This window comes from Pimephales promelas, chromosome 9 (assembly GCF_988280905.1).
Source record: "Pimephales promelas chromosome 9, fPimPro1.hap1.1, whole genome shotgun sequence".
Taxonomy (NCBI): domain Eukaryota; kingdom Metazoa; phylum Chordata; class Actinopteri; order Cypriniformes; family Leuciscidae; genus Pimephales; species Pimephales promelas.
In genome coordinates, this window is record NC_142777.1 from 29,287,845 (window position 1) to 29,301,549 (window position 13,705).

Genomic DNA, 13,705 nt, shown 5'->3' on the forward strand with positions numbered 1-13,705 from the left:
ATTTCTTTTTATGAAAAGATTTAACACTTAAGAAAGGATGCAATTAATTGATCAAAATTACATTAAATGCATAGTGTTTTCAAATAATTGTTTGTTTTGGATTTTCCTTCACAGAATTAATTACATTTTAAAATATATATTTATATATATATTAAAAATCTGTTCTTTATGTAGGCTGTAATTTAACATTTCTCTTCAAAAACACGTCATTGGCCAGCAGACTTATCAATATTCCTGTCTTATATGTTGATTGAAATAACATTGGCACTGTAACCTTCAATTACAAAGCCGTTTCTAAAAATAATGGAGCCATACTGATTTCCACACCTCAAATGTAGCATCAGATAGGCAACCTTGTTTTCAGTTTGCAGTGTACATGATGCATCTAAGCAGCAGAGAGGTTGTACATAGGCTGTGTGTCAAATTTTTATTGAGCAGCCTACCTAGACAACATTTGCGAGAGCACTGTGAACATTTGTCTCGATTGCACCCTCAGGTTCCAAAACTGCTTTCTATGTAGGAAGCTGCACACAAGGCATCGAGACACAGCCATGGACATGTTAAACGTGCGGCGCATCTGTGATGGTGATCATGAAGAAAAGGTAGAGACACTGCGGCTGAACATCGGATGAGGGTAAAATCACGTCTGTGAAGGTATAGTGTTTTTTTTTTCTTGTGATCAAATGGATGTTTACTCGACAAATCGTAGAAAAAATATATACATTGTCGTTGACATGCTTATATATCATATCAAAATAAATCACTGATTCTGCGGAGGTTCTTTTGAAATGTGGCGATTTCGTACATGGCGCCCAATGTTAAATTAGCTTTTTATTTGTAAAACAGATACGATATATTTGTGTTTTGCTCACAGTATCATGAATATGTCAGGCTATTTAAAATACCTGAATATTATATTCCGTTTGAGTTTAACTGATATATATCCCGTTTGTATACGCTTGTATCTTTTGAATTGTTTATCGACTGTCTATTTGATAGATATTCGTGTGAATATGCCTATTGTTATTGATGTTTGTTGTAGAAAACACAACAATAGGGGGCGCTATCGGTCTTGTCTTGATTGCCAGGTCCTCCTTTAATTCAGTAATAATGAAAGAATGAATGAAAACATCACGCTATGTGTCTGTTATTTTACCTTTCAGTATTGTCATTCGGCTAACCTTAATGTGTCACTGGCTGTGTCTGGAATACCTAACGAGCTGTCTACCTAGACAGCATTAGGGGCATCATATCCACATTATGAGCCATTTTATGATGCTCATACAAATGGTGTCAAAAAATGCTGCTCTTGCTCGCTAGATTTTGAGAGACAGCCAGTGTTTTTTATGTACCCTCAGTAGACATCACGCACAGATTGTTTACTCTGAGCTTTGAGCCTCTTTACAATGCTGCCTTGTAGAACCCAGAATCAAGCAGCATTGTACAGGGCTATGAAAGCTCAGAGACACACTTCCATGTCAGCCTGGCTGTTTATGAAGGATTTCTGCCAACCTCGAGTATATTTATTGGTGATTATTTTGTATCATTGAGATTTACACTTCTTTTAAATATTAATAGATTTGAAGCTATGTTTAATCAGCCCTGTAATTGAACTGAAAAGTGATATTCGTACACAGACATTAGCTCATCCTGTTTCGATGTCTTGCAATTTGATTCCTGCGTAAGTTTGAATAATTAAATATACCGTACGTAATTAGAAATCTCTGATTGGCTGGAAAATAAAAACACTAATATATATTAATATATATATATAATACGTTACTAATAATATCTTTTATCATGTGGTCTTTTTTGTTGCTCCTGATCTTCTCAGTGGGGAACAGCATCATTCGTTTTGAGGTTTACCTGATAATGCTTTGAATTTTGGTTCATGCTGGGATCACATGACTCAGAAAGATGATATGCCTCTCTGAACCAGTAGTTAATTTACTTAATTGCTATATTTATTTACAGCAACAGACAGCGTCCATGCTGTTGGATTGAGTAATGTTGCCAGACATCTGTTGGCATGTGACAAAAAGCCTTCGCTGTAATAAATATTCAAATAGCAAATATGGTTAAAAAAACTCTGTAGACACAAATTAAGTTTTCTAACAAAAAACAAAATGTTTTATTCACAAATAGCAGTTCTTTCTGCATCTCTTGTTTTATACATGGCTTATGGGAGTGGAGATGGTGTTGGGAAGGGGTTGCAGGCACTTGAAGAGGACCTCAGTGAGAACAGCTGGAGCAGGGCTGGAGACCGTTCTCGTTGCACGCTGTGCACTTCAGAGCTTTGAAGGAGTCTGTGAAGCAGTTGCGAAACACAGACATTTTGCTGCCATGGCACATAGGGCACGGGACAAAGGCAAATCCCCCACACGTCTGGCATGTGTCGGGGTGCTGAACCCTCTACGATTGGACAGAGAGAAATGGGAATGAATTTTAATTACACGCTGGACCCGTGTGCAGATGCTCTTTATGATACAATCTGAGTGATGCTTTATTTATATATTATAAAATAAGTAGGGCTGTCAAACGATTAATCGCATCCAAAATAAAAGTTTGTGTTTACATAATATATGTGGGTGCACTGTGTATAATTATTATATATATATATATATATAAATACACACACATGCTTGTATATATTTAAGAAATATATATATAACTAATATTTTTTTCTTAAATATACATGCATGTGTGTGTGTGTATATATATATATATATACTTTTATTTTGGATGTGATTAATCGCGATTAATCATTTGAAAGCCTTAAAAGTAAGACAAGTACAAGCTTGTATTTTGGGCTGCTCTGCACTGTATGTTTTTTATTTTATTTTACTAAAAAGTGTATGTCATTATTGACACTTTGTTTGAGAATAGCATATAGAAAGGTATTTAAATCTATACATTTGTAGAAAGTGTAATGCAAATAATATTAATCACTGATATAGTTGAATGACAATGAATGACCAGCAATAATAAACATTTCCTCTCATAAGTGGTTCCGTTTTCCTTGATAAAATAAACCATGGCAATAAACCAGATTTGGCTTTATACTTGTGCAATTAGAACCAACACTTTAAACAATGCTGGGTTGTTTTAGTCCAAATCTGGATCAAATTATGGATAAAAATATATACATAATTCAAAATTTGAACCCAACTTTCACTTTCAACTGTAATTTTTTTAACCCAACATTTGGGTTTGTCCATATTAGACCCAAATTTGGGTTGAAATAACCCAGCACTTTTTAGGGTAAATTTCTGTCTTGTGTAAAAACATATGAAGAGTTCAGATGCAAAAGCCTCTAAATGCCATTTGAAATTTTCTTCTTTAATGATGATTTTTATCAAACTTGTATATTTAAGTTCAGTAATTTCACTTAAATAACAATTAATAGGTAATTATCATTGCCATTTAAGTGAAATCAGCAAAATTAAATATACAAGCTTGATAAAAATGATCATTCTAGAAGAAAATTTCAAATGGCACTTAGAAGCTTTTGCATCTGAACTCTTCATATATGTAGGCTATTGGTCTTTACTACACTTAAAAATGATGGTTCTTTATTGAAATTTATGGTTGAACCTTTAACATGGAATGTTTTAAATGCAAAAAATGTGCCTTATGGTGACATTTCACACTACACCCTTAAAAATAAAGGTATAGGGGTTACTGCAAAGATGCCATAGAAGACCAATTCTGGGTTCCCCAAAGAAACGTTCAGTGAACAGTTCTTATAAGAATCTTTTTTTTTTCTTAGTGCGTGGAACATTTTAAAAAAATCTAGGTTAAAAAAGATTCTTCGTGGAACCAAATGCCAATAAAAAAAACCCTTTAATTATTTTGGTTCTTTTGAGAACTGTTAACCCAAAATGGTTATTCTCTGCAGAAAGTCCCTTTTGGAACATATTTTAGTGTCAAATATCAATATGTACCTCAATTTTGGTGAGGAGATCCTGAAGCTCCCCTAATTCATTCATTGAAAGTATTTTCTCTGCACCCTGGATGTGCAAGACATATGCAAATCATTATCCAGAGTTCAAACATTAGCATAATGATGTTCAGTATGAATAGTTTGAACGCTGACCCCTAGGTAATGTCCATCAATGAAGACCACAGGCAGAGAGGGAGGTTCACCCACTCGTTTGCAGCGTGTCTCCAGTTCCTTTCCGTATTCACTGTCTAAAGCGATGTTCTTCTCTATGAACTTCACCCTGTGGTTCTGAAAGATCTTTCGGACCAGCTCGCATCGCTCAAACGTAGTCCTGACCACTCGAAAACTGGTGGTGTAGATTACAATTCGCCCGAACTCGAGAGTCAGTTCTGGCTGAGAGAAAGAAAACATAGAAGTCTAGTGTTAGACAAGAGTCTCTCTCTCAAAGTTATCCATCACATCTCATTGATTCAATGAGTGAGCAAAGGAATTTGCAACAAAACATTCAGAATTAAAAGAATAGATCAGTTCAATATCTTTAAAGCTGCAAATGAATAGTAAAATCAAAACTATATTGTGTGTACAAGATTTTCAGCAGCTTTAGGTAACATGAGGCAACAGCTGAACATCTATTGATTTTGTGAGTCACTGTTCCTGAGATTTACCTTTCTTTCTTGGAAGAGTGAAGCTGTTTTTTTCCTTTGCAAAGAACAAAAATAGACTCAACCTTCACACATTTTAAAGTGAGGATGGACCTGCGCTGTCTTATGTAACGTTGTGTTTGGCTAACGTGATCTTACTAGCGGCTTTTAGCCTACTAGTTGAGGAAAAATTCTCAAATTACAAAAACAACACTATTACAAGCATAGAGCAAAAGTCAAGCTAATCAAAGCATGACGTGCCAATAAATAATTTAATTTATAGTGCACTTTGATCTACAGCGCATATTAAAGATATTGTCACACTGATTTTTACCATCCTTATCTGACATAGCAGCTTATAAATCGTTTACACATATCAGTCAAAGGTTGTGGTTTGCTTTAGCTGCTTTGATAAATAAAGATTCAATGTTGCAGGAGAAGAAAATACAGTGTCTCCAATGCATTTGGACAGGAAACTTAGGGCCTGTTTACACGTGAAATGACCAGGGCCTGTATCAGAAATGCTCTTAAGCTTTGACTTAAGTGTCAAAAAATTCCTAGTAAAAAGTTGGACTAAAGAGGGTAAGAGATTTTATAAAGAAGGTAAAAGCAACTTGCAGTGAAGTCTCAGACTGATTCTTAAGTGCTGACTGAGGTGAAAGTTAAGTGTTGCAAACTATGGACTACAATGACGTCAACCCAAAATGGCTGCCCTCAACCACTGAATCACCCTTTATATTCTCACGTTTACATTTACAACTTGCATTTATTCATTTAGCTGGCGCTTCCATCCAAAACGATTTACAATTGCTATATATACTGTATGTCAGAGGTCGCAGGCCTCTGGAGCAACTAGTTTAAGTCTTGATATATTCTTAAAATATATTTATACAGCCCCAGAGGTTTAAATAGCAATATTTTGGCACTAACCACACCAACATGGCCAAAAGTGATGTGCAAACATTGTTGTTGTTTTTTATTTTATTTTTTTTTTAATTTTTATTTTTTTTGCTTAAACCATTAAAATGTTAGGGAAATATATATATATATATATATATATATATATATATATTAAAATATGAAGAAGGAACAAAACATCATTGCATCATTGCTCTAACTATAAATGAGGAGACATATCAATATAAATGGATTCCGTAGCATCAACACTTCATTTGTAACAATTTTGCACAATGCAAATCCATTTTTTTTTAAATAAATGTAAATTCAGTGTCTTAAATAGCCTAAAGGATTTTATAAAATACATAAAATGATTGTTGTCATGCTGCTGTGACTTTATCCTTGCAGGCTCATTATTGGATGATTCACAGGTTGGGGGAAGCCATTTTGGGTTGACATCATTGGTTGACAATACTTTTTTTTGGAAATAGGTTCATTTTACAACTCCCCCAGAGTTAAACGATTGAGTTTTACTTTTGATTTTTGAATCCATTCATACTGCCATAGATGATAGTTAATGAGACCAGAAACTGTCTGGTTACTGATATTCTTCAAAATATCAGAAAATCGGATGAATGGATTCGAAAATGGTAAAACTCAACTGTTACTCTGAGGGAGTTGTAAAATGAGCCTATAGTTCCAAAAAAAAAGAAAAAAAAGAAAATAAAAGTGGAGTATATCCCTTTAAGAATCAGTCTAGACTTTGCTGAAAGTTGCTTTTACCCGCTTTATAAATGTTTCCTTGTCTTAGACAAGTCAAGAATTTTTCCTAAGAATGTTTTGACACTTAAGACTATTCTTAAGACCATTTCTGTGAAGTTTTATACATGCCTTGGTGTAGGCTAAATCCTCTCCGAAACGCATTTGAGACGGATTAAAATCCGATCGCTCAAACCACTTCAGGAGTCTGAAATGCATTCCGGATAAAACTGAACAAGTCTAATTGCATCTGCTCTGCGCAACAATCAATGCAAAAATAAAGTGTGTTATAGACCATTTTGCAAGATGTAAACACTGGTCCAGAAGCACTTCCTGTGATAAAATACAACTAACAGAACATATAAAACTTCATCAAAAAGTTAAACAAACATCTTTAAGATGTTTTCTTTACATGTGAAATAATGAAAACAGTTACAAACTGAAACAGGAAGTGTTTCTGGACAGTGTTGTTTACATGTTGCAAAATGGTCTTATGACGTGTTTTAGCCTGATCATGTGACAGCACGCATTGCCGCAAACGAGCAGCTGAGCATCTCTTCATCAAGCCACCGCGCAAATAAAACTGAAAGTAAGTCGCAGACTCAACACACAAACACACAATCCTCTTCATTAAAAGTAAAGAAACTAAATTATCTTACCAGTGCTTTAATTAGAACATTTATGTAGCTTTTATAAACGTGCTTCAGAAAAAAAGCAGCACTGGTTTGCATCTTGAGAAAAACAATAGCACTGAAATATTTTAAGCTGTCTGTGCAAATTGATTTCAGTTAAAACAGCTCAAACATGCATTTTAGTCTTGGACTAAACATGCCTTGTATATGAAACTGGGGGTATATGTTGTTTTCATTGGATTTATGAAAGTCCGTTTAATCCCTGTTTACCCCCTGTTAAAAATGATATAGAATTACAGCACTGTTTTAGTGCTCAACAACAAAGCATTGGTCCAGAGAATACATTAAAATGATTAACTTAGCCAAAACACTTAAAGAAATGCATCATTAATCTTTAATCGTACAGTGATCTTGCTTAGTGGGACAGCTTGTTTGTCTGACCAAAACCTGAGAGAAGGTAACAGGCTCTGTAACCAATAGCGGCTCAGGAAAAGGGTTCTGACCCTGTTAAGGACACACGAAAAAATTCTTGAAAGCTTTTGAGCAGCTGTCGATAGTCTGCTAATGGCAATGTTAGCTTTTAATGTGCATTGACATCCACCGTCAGGGATTAAAGATTTTAGAGATGCTTGAGAAAGCTGTCCCTCTATGACTTACCCCATTGTTTTTAGCCAAGTTATCAAAGCGTATTTGGCCAGCACTGACTTTGTGCTTGACTCCTCGAACCGTTCCATTTTTACTGAGGATATTCACTCGTTTGGTACCCAACACTTTGTCTCTTCCCCCTGCAAACATCAGCAAGTCATCGGGGTCACTTCCGCTGTCATCCAGCTCCGAGCCCAAGAAGTGTCCGTTCGCCTCCCCGGTGGTGGATGGAGTGCTGGCCCGGTCTGCCTCGGAGCAGCTGGTGCAGTCTGAATCCAGGGAATCCGATGGCCCTTCATCCTTGAACATCTCTTTCAAAACCCGCCCGCTGTTCCCCGAGGCCACCCGGAATCTCACCCTCTTCTGCCTCTTTCCATCCTCCGGTGTCAACAAAGCCTCCTCCATTGCGTCGACTTACATGGTCCAAAAAGAAAAAGGCATTTTAATCCCTCGGATTCATGGGTGGATGAATATAATTAGCCCCGGGTTTGCTCCATGATGTCCCCTGGAGCCCAGGCACAGCGAGCAGATCTGGAAAGAGGCAGATCTGTGCGTTACCGTCAGCCTCACCACCCGTGTTCCTGTACATGTTAATAATGCATGTGGCCTTGCCATGGTTACTGAGAAAACCGACCATGAAGAAACTGATAGTCTTTTTAAATAATTTATCACGCCATAGATTTGTCTCTTTTTGACAATGAATAGCCTTGACTCATGTCTATGTCATGTCAAACGTGTGCCTGTCTTTGTGACCTTTAGGTGTAAAGAAAAAAATCTTTCATTTGCTCACACTCATGTCGTTTTTAACAGGTAAGTCCAAAACATCTTCAAAAAAAAAAATTCTACAGTAGAAAGAATCGGTCCCACTTTAGATAGGGTCCAGTTCTCACTATTAAATTACTATTAACTGCAACTTTTGCCTCAATAAACTCTCAAAAACTGCTTATTAATACTGTAGTTAGTACACTCTAAAAATGCTGGGTCATTTTAACCCAACTTTGGGTCAAATATGGACAAACCCAAACAAAATGCAGTTAAAAAATTTAACCCAATGGCTGTGTTTGTCCATATTTGACCCAAAGTTTGGTTAAAACAACCCAGCAATAGTTGTTACATTTAGGTTTTGGGTAGGATTAAGGGATATATAGAATAAGGTCATGCAGAAGTCATTGATACAGTGTGAGATTTATAAGTACTAATAAGTAGACAATATCCTAGCAATATGCATGCTAATAAGCCATCTTAATAGTTAGAATTGGACCCTAAACTAAAATGTAACCAAAGAATCATATTTGACTTGATGACAGAAGATTCATGGTTGAATGTTTTTGGTTGAACATTCCTCTTTAAAAATTGTTTTATGTTTGTTAGTTGAGACAGCAAGTGCATATATATAAATTGAGAGGTGCATTGATTTGGTTTGGAAATTTTCACCAGTTAGACGTTCTAAATCTTTTATGATTGCTTGTCAGGAAGATGGAGAGACTTTTTTCTTTTCAATTATCTACTGTGGTTCCCAATGGAGCTCAGAGCTTCTTAATGCACTGCAGTTTCATGCCACTTAGAAGATTGCGCTCGGTCTGCATGCAAACACCTGCTGTGCTTGAGCATGAGGTGAAATGGAGCTCAGCTGTCATTGGCTGGCATTTTTGCACCCATCCGCCCTCCAGTGGGGGCTGCAGGAAGCATTTCGGCTGTTGTGTGAGTACTACAGCACTGCAGAAGTGGGCCGAGCCATATTGTGTGTGCCAGAGCGCTAGGCCGACTCACACCTTGTGCACAGTGACAAGAGTGATGAAAAATGACTTGTGATGAAAATGTGATACATTTTCTGTACTAGACAAAAGGCCTTTTAAGTGAGCATGTTTTAAAGAAATAAAAATGTCACATATAGCAAAGATTCTTTTTCAAATCATTGATGTTAAAGGTTTGTGGCTTGTTTTCATCTATTACTTTAGAAAGTCATATTTGTGTAAATGGACAATTTTAAATTGAATGAATTGAATGAATTTTCAAGCTTGGGACCAGTAAGATTTTTATGTTAATGTTGTATTTGATCAAACGTAGAGTCAAATCAGCTGTAATGTTCTGAAATATCGATACAATTTTCTTGATTCTTTGATGAATAGTTGAAAAGAACAGTATTTATTTGAAACATAAATCTTTTGTTACAATATAAATGTCTTTATTGTCAAATTTGCAATGACACCAAACTTTTGAACGGTAGTGTTTTAATGTAGGCAACCGACTGACAAGCAAGTGTAGGAAATCATAGTTTGTGACTGTAATGTAGCACAATTGGCTCAAAGACTGAATATGTTCACTGTAAAAAATAATCCTGTAAAAAAAACAGTAAACTACTGGCAGCTGTGGTTGCCAGCATCATACCATTAAAATACGGTGTGTTGCTGATTTTGTGTTAGAGAACATATAGCTGTTAAATTAAAGTTTTAAACTCTAGCTGACAATACGGTGTTTGCTGTTAATTTCAAAAACAGTAACACACCGTATTTTTACGGTATGATGCTGGCAACCACAGCTGGGAGCGGTTTACTGTTTTTTTACAGGAATATTTTTTACAGAGTTGAATGTGTTTCAACAAGAAATACATCAACACAGGAAAGGAGCATTGACATGTATCTGATTATTTTAAGGGCAGATTATTTATGTAACACCTTTTAAATTTCACATTCTTACTTGAGCATCATATAAGATTACAAATAAGTTATTTTATGAAGTAATGGCTTCAAGAAACTATAATTGCAAATGACAGACAAACCTCTTGCAGTGGCCTCTTTGTGCCCTCTCATTTATCATGCTTCATCTGTCGGTTCTTACGAAGTCTATCAGCCACTCCCTAAAGGAGTTATCTGAGTTAAACACAGTCAGATGAGATATGCATTGCATTTCAAACAGTAGCATGACAGTTTAAAAGAAAGTCTCATTTAGAAGTCGCAAATGAACCAGTGCCTGTGTAACCCCTCACACCCGGGTCCTACTCGCCCCGCTCCAAGCGGGCCTCGAACCCGGGTCTCCGGCATGAGAGTCAGGCGCGCTAACAAGGAGGCTAAAGACTGCAGCCTCTAGCGTCTGTCGCTAGAGCGCCTATTGAGATCGGGGAGTGAGGTTTACTCGCGCAGCAACTACTAGCTGGCCTCCGTTACACTCACCCCCCTAAACCTCACTCTCATCCGGGTCACGGCACCAATGTAACCCCTCACACCCGGGTCCTACTCGCCCCGCTCCAAGCGGGCCTCGAACCCGGGTCTCCGGCATGAGAGTCAGGCGCGCTAACAAGGAGGCTAAAGACTGCAGCCTCTAGCGTCTGTCGCTAGAGCGCCTATTGAGATCGGGGAGTGAGGTTTACTCGCGCAGCAACTACTAGCTGGCCTCCGTTACACCTGTATATTCATGCAGTAACTTGCTTGTGACTGATGAATATATTGGGCTGCATTTCATTTTGAAGTTCAATATATCATCCGTTTCCAGCCATATGCCAATATACTCAGATAGAGGAATACATTTTATTCATGGGCTTTTACGATTTCCTCAAGACTATATGGTGAACCATGATCTGGTGAGCTCATCTAAAGTACAGTAGGTCTGCCCATGAACATTTAAATCCATCCCTCATTATGCTCCAGCTCAGAGTTTTCTCTGAAGTCAGTGTCAGTTTTGTATGTTCCCAGGCATCTTTCACTCACTGATCTCTCACAAAATGATATGTTATGTCAGAGTTTGTCAGTGTCAGTGTCAGTGATTAGTGCTCAAGCCTCACCATGTCTATTATTAATGTTCCTGAATCAACATCCTTGTTGATATGGCAAACATTGCTAACCATCCAGTCAGGCTGGTTATGGTTAGCAGTTGGGTTTGAAGTATGATTGTTTGATCGGATTGAAGATTGAAACTTCAAGATCAGGACATTGACAAAAGAATGCATACTTGAAGAAATCCAAAGAAAGGAAGGTCTCTTGTTTGGGGAATTCTTCAATAGGGAAAGGATTGAATGTTTTGTATATATATATATATATATATATATATATATATATATATATATATATATATATATATATATATATATATATAGACACACATAGTTTTAAAGGATGCATTATCAAATTTTATTTTGTTTATTAAAATCCTGTTTTCAACACCTGTCGTCACCATTGGACCAAGCATGATTAAGTCATGTCCATGCGTCACAGAGATGATTGACCCAACCAGCTCATCATTTTTATGAACAATGCAGATTAATATAAATCCATGTTGTCTACTTATTTAGCCTTAAATCCAATTCAGTGGAGCATTTGATGTGATTTGTACATATGGTTTAATAAACAAAATAAACGAACTTCAGAGTCGCTCAGGATTTTATAAGAGGATTGTTGAATTGTATGACTGATAAATAAGTTGTAGGCCTTAATATGGTTTAATAATTGAAAAGGTGCTCTCAGGCAATTCAAAATGTGAGGGTTCAATCTTTCACAACAAGTCCAACACCAGCAGGGGGCAGAGTCTGAACTTACTGATTAGTGAATTGCTACACTTAGCCTACTCTACTTATTCTTAACTCGATAGGTCAGGGGCTGGATTTATTAAAAACATGTGGGAGCCGAGTTGATCATAGAGACTATTGGTGCTAATGGGAAATGCGTCACGGCCTAGAATGTTTCCTCATTCAGGTTGCACTCAGTATTTTTCCTAATTAACAGTTACAGTTTAACAATGAATTAACACTTTTGCACTACTGTTAAAATCACAATTATTTTTTACAGTGCAGGCTGAAATTTGGATTGGACTCCTTAATTGATCAGTCTCTGTCTGGGTTCATGAAAGGGATCAATATTCATCTTATTCTTTTTTTTTTATTATTGATTATAATCACCTTCTCAATAATGACAATCTAATACTATTTGAAGAGTTTAGATGCAAAAGCCTCTAAGTGCCATTTGAAATTTTCTTCTAGAATGATCATTTTTATCAAGCTTGTGTATTTAAGTTCAGTAATTTCACTTAAATGGCAATGAAGATTACCTATAAATTGTCATTTAAGTGAAATTACTGAACTTAAATATACAAGTTTGATAAAAATCATCATTAAAGAAGAAAATTTCAAATGGCATTTAGAGGCTTTTGCATCTGAACTCTTCATTTGTTGATTATAATAAAGCGTTTGATACAGTAGAACACAAATTCATGTTTGCAATATTAGAATATACTTTAAATTATACTTAACATTAAAATATATACTTAAAATTACAACCATGTACACCGAATGTAAAAGCTCTGTTAAAATGGTTAATGGGAGTATGGTTAATGGTTAATGGGATTCAGGTAGGTTTTTTTTTTTCTTTCTAGGGGCATCAGACAAGACTGCCCAATCTCACCGTTTCTTTTTCTGCTCCGCTTAACTTTAATCCGATTATCAGCAGTACAAAAAGAAAGGTTGACTCTTGGTTGCAGAGAGATTTATCCATTTATGGTCACGTCTTATTGTCTAAATCTGAAGGTTTGTCAAGATCTGTGTATAGCTCTATTTGTACCCAAGACATTTACCAAAGAAGTTGACATGTTGTTATTTGATTTTTAAAAATACTCAAAAATATATTATGCACTTTTAAAATAACTTGGCTTAAAAAAATAATTGCTCTATGTGGAATATTTTCCTTAACCATTTAATTAATCAACTTGGTGGTATACATTTGTTTTCCTTAGATGCAGTTTTAATATAAAAAACACCTCTTTCTTTATCTAATTTTCACAAGCAAGTTTTTTTGACATTGCTTTTAAACTTCTCTCCTATATAGGTATATTACACACCGAAGAAATACATTACTTTTAAGACATTGGTTTCAGTCTGATATACTATTAGTTAGTCAGTTGTTGAATTCTGATGGACAAACTGTCCTGAGTATTACTGTCTGAAACTTAAGTGCCATATTTCTGTTAAAGAATATGGCATTGTCATGAAGTCTGTTTCTGCCAAAATATTATCTCTATTCAAAAATTATAGGATTAACACTGCAAAGTCTCCAAACATTTGTTTTTAGATCAACTTGATTTAAATAAGGATAAATGCAGTAACCAATTGAGCAGATCTCAGTTCTAAGTCGGTATTGTGTATCAAATAAAACCAAAGAAGTGTCTTTTAAAATTACTCACAGAATATATGAAAGACACATTAG

At 35.9% G+C, this 13,705-nt stretch overlaps 1 protein-coding gene and 1 long non-coding RNA gene across 2 annotated transcripts; one reads left to right on the forward strand and one right to left on the reverse strand.

Annotated features, from left to right (window-relative positions):
• Positions 1-1,830: 1,830 nt before the first annotated feature.
• On the reverse strand, positions 1,831-7,922 carry grxcr1a (glutaredoxin and cysteine rich domain containing 1 a). Its single transcript, XM_039648607.2, has 4 exons — positions 7,530-7,922; positions 4,097-4,336; positions 3,945-4,010; positions 1,831-2,412 (listed from the first exon to the last, which is right to left on the reverse strand). Exons 1-4 carry the CDS (start codon positions 7,920-7,922, stop codon positions 2,233-2,235), a joined length of 879 nt encoding a protein of 292 aa, XP_039504541.2. The 3' UTR covers positions 1,831-2,232.
• LOC120460693 (uncharacterized) lies at positions 6,620-8,301 on the forward strand. The gene is made up of 2 exons (XR_005617996.2): positions 6,620-6,829; positions 7,671-8,301. It is a non-coding gene; the product is annotated as an uncharacterized LOC120460693 (long non-coding RNA).
• The last annotated feature ends 5,404 nt before the right edge of the window (positions 8,302-13,705 follow it).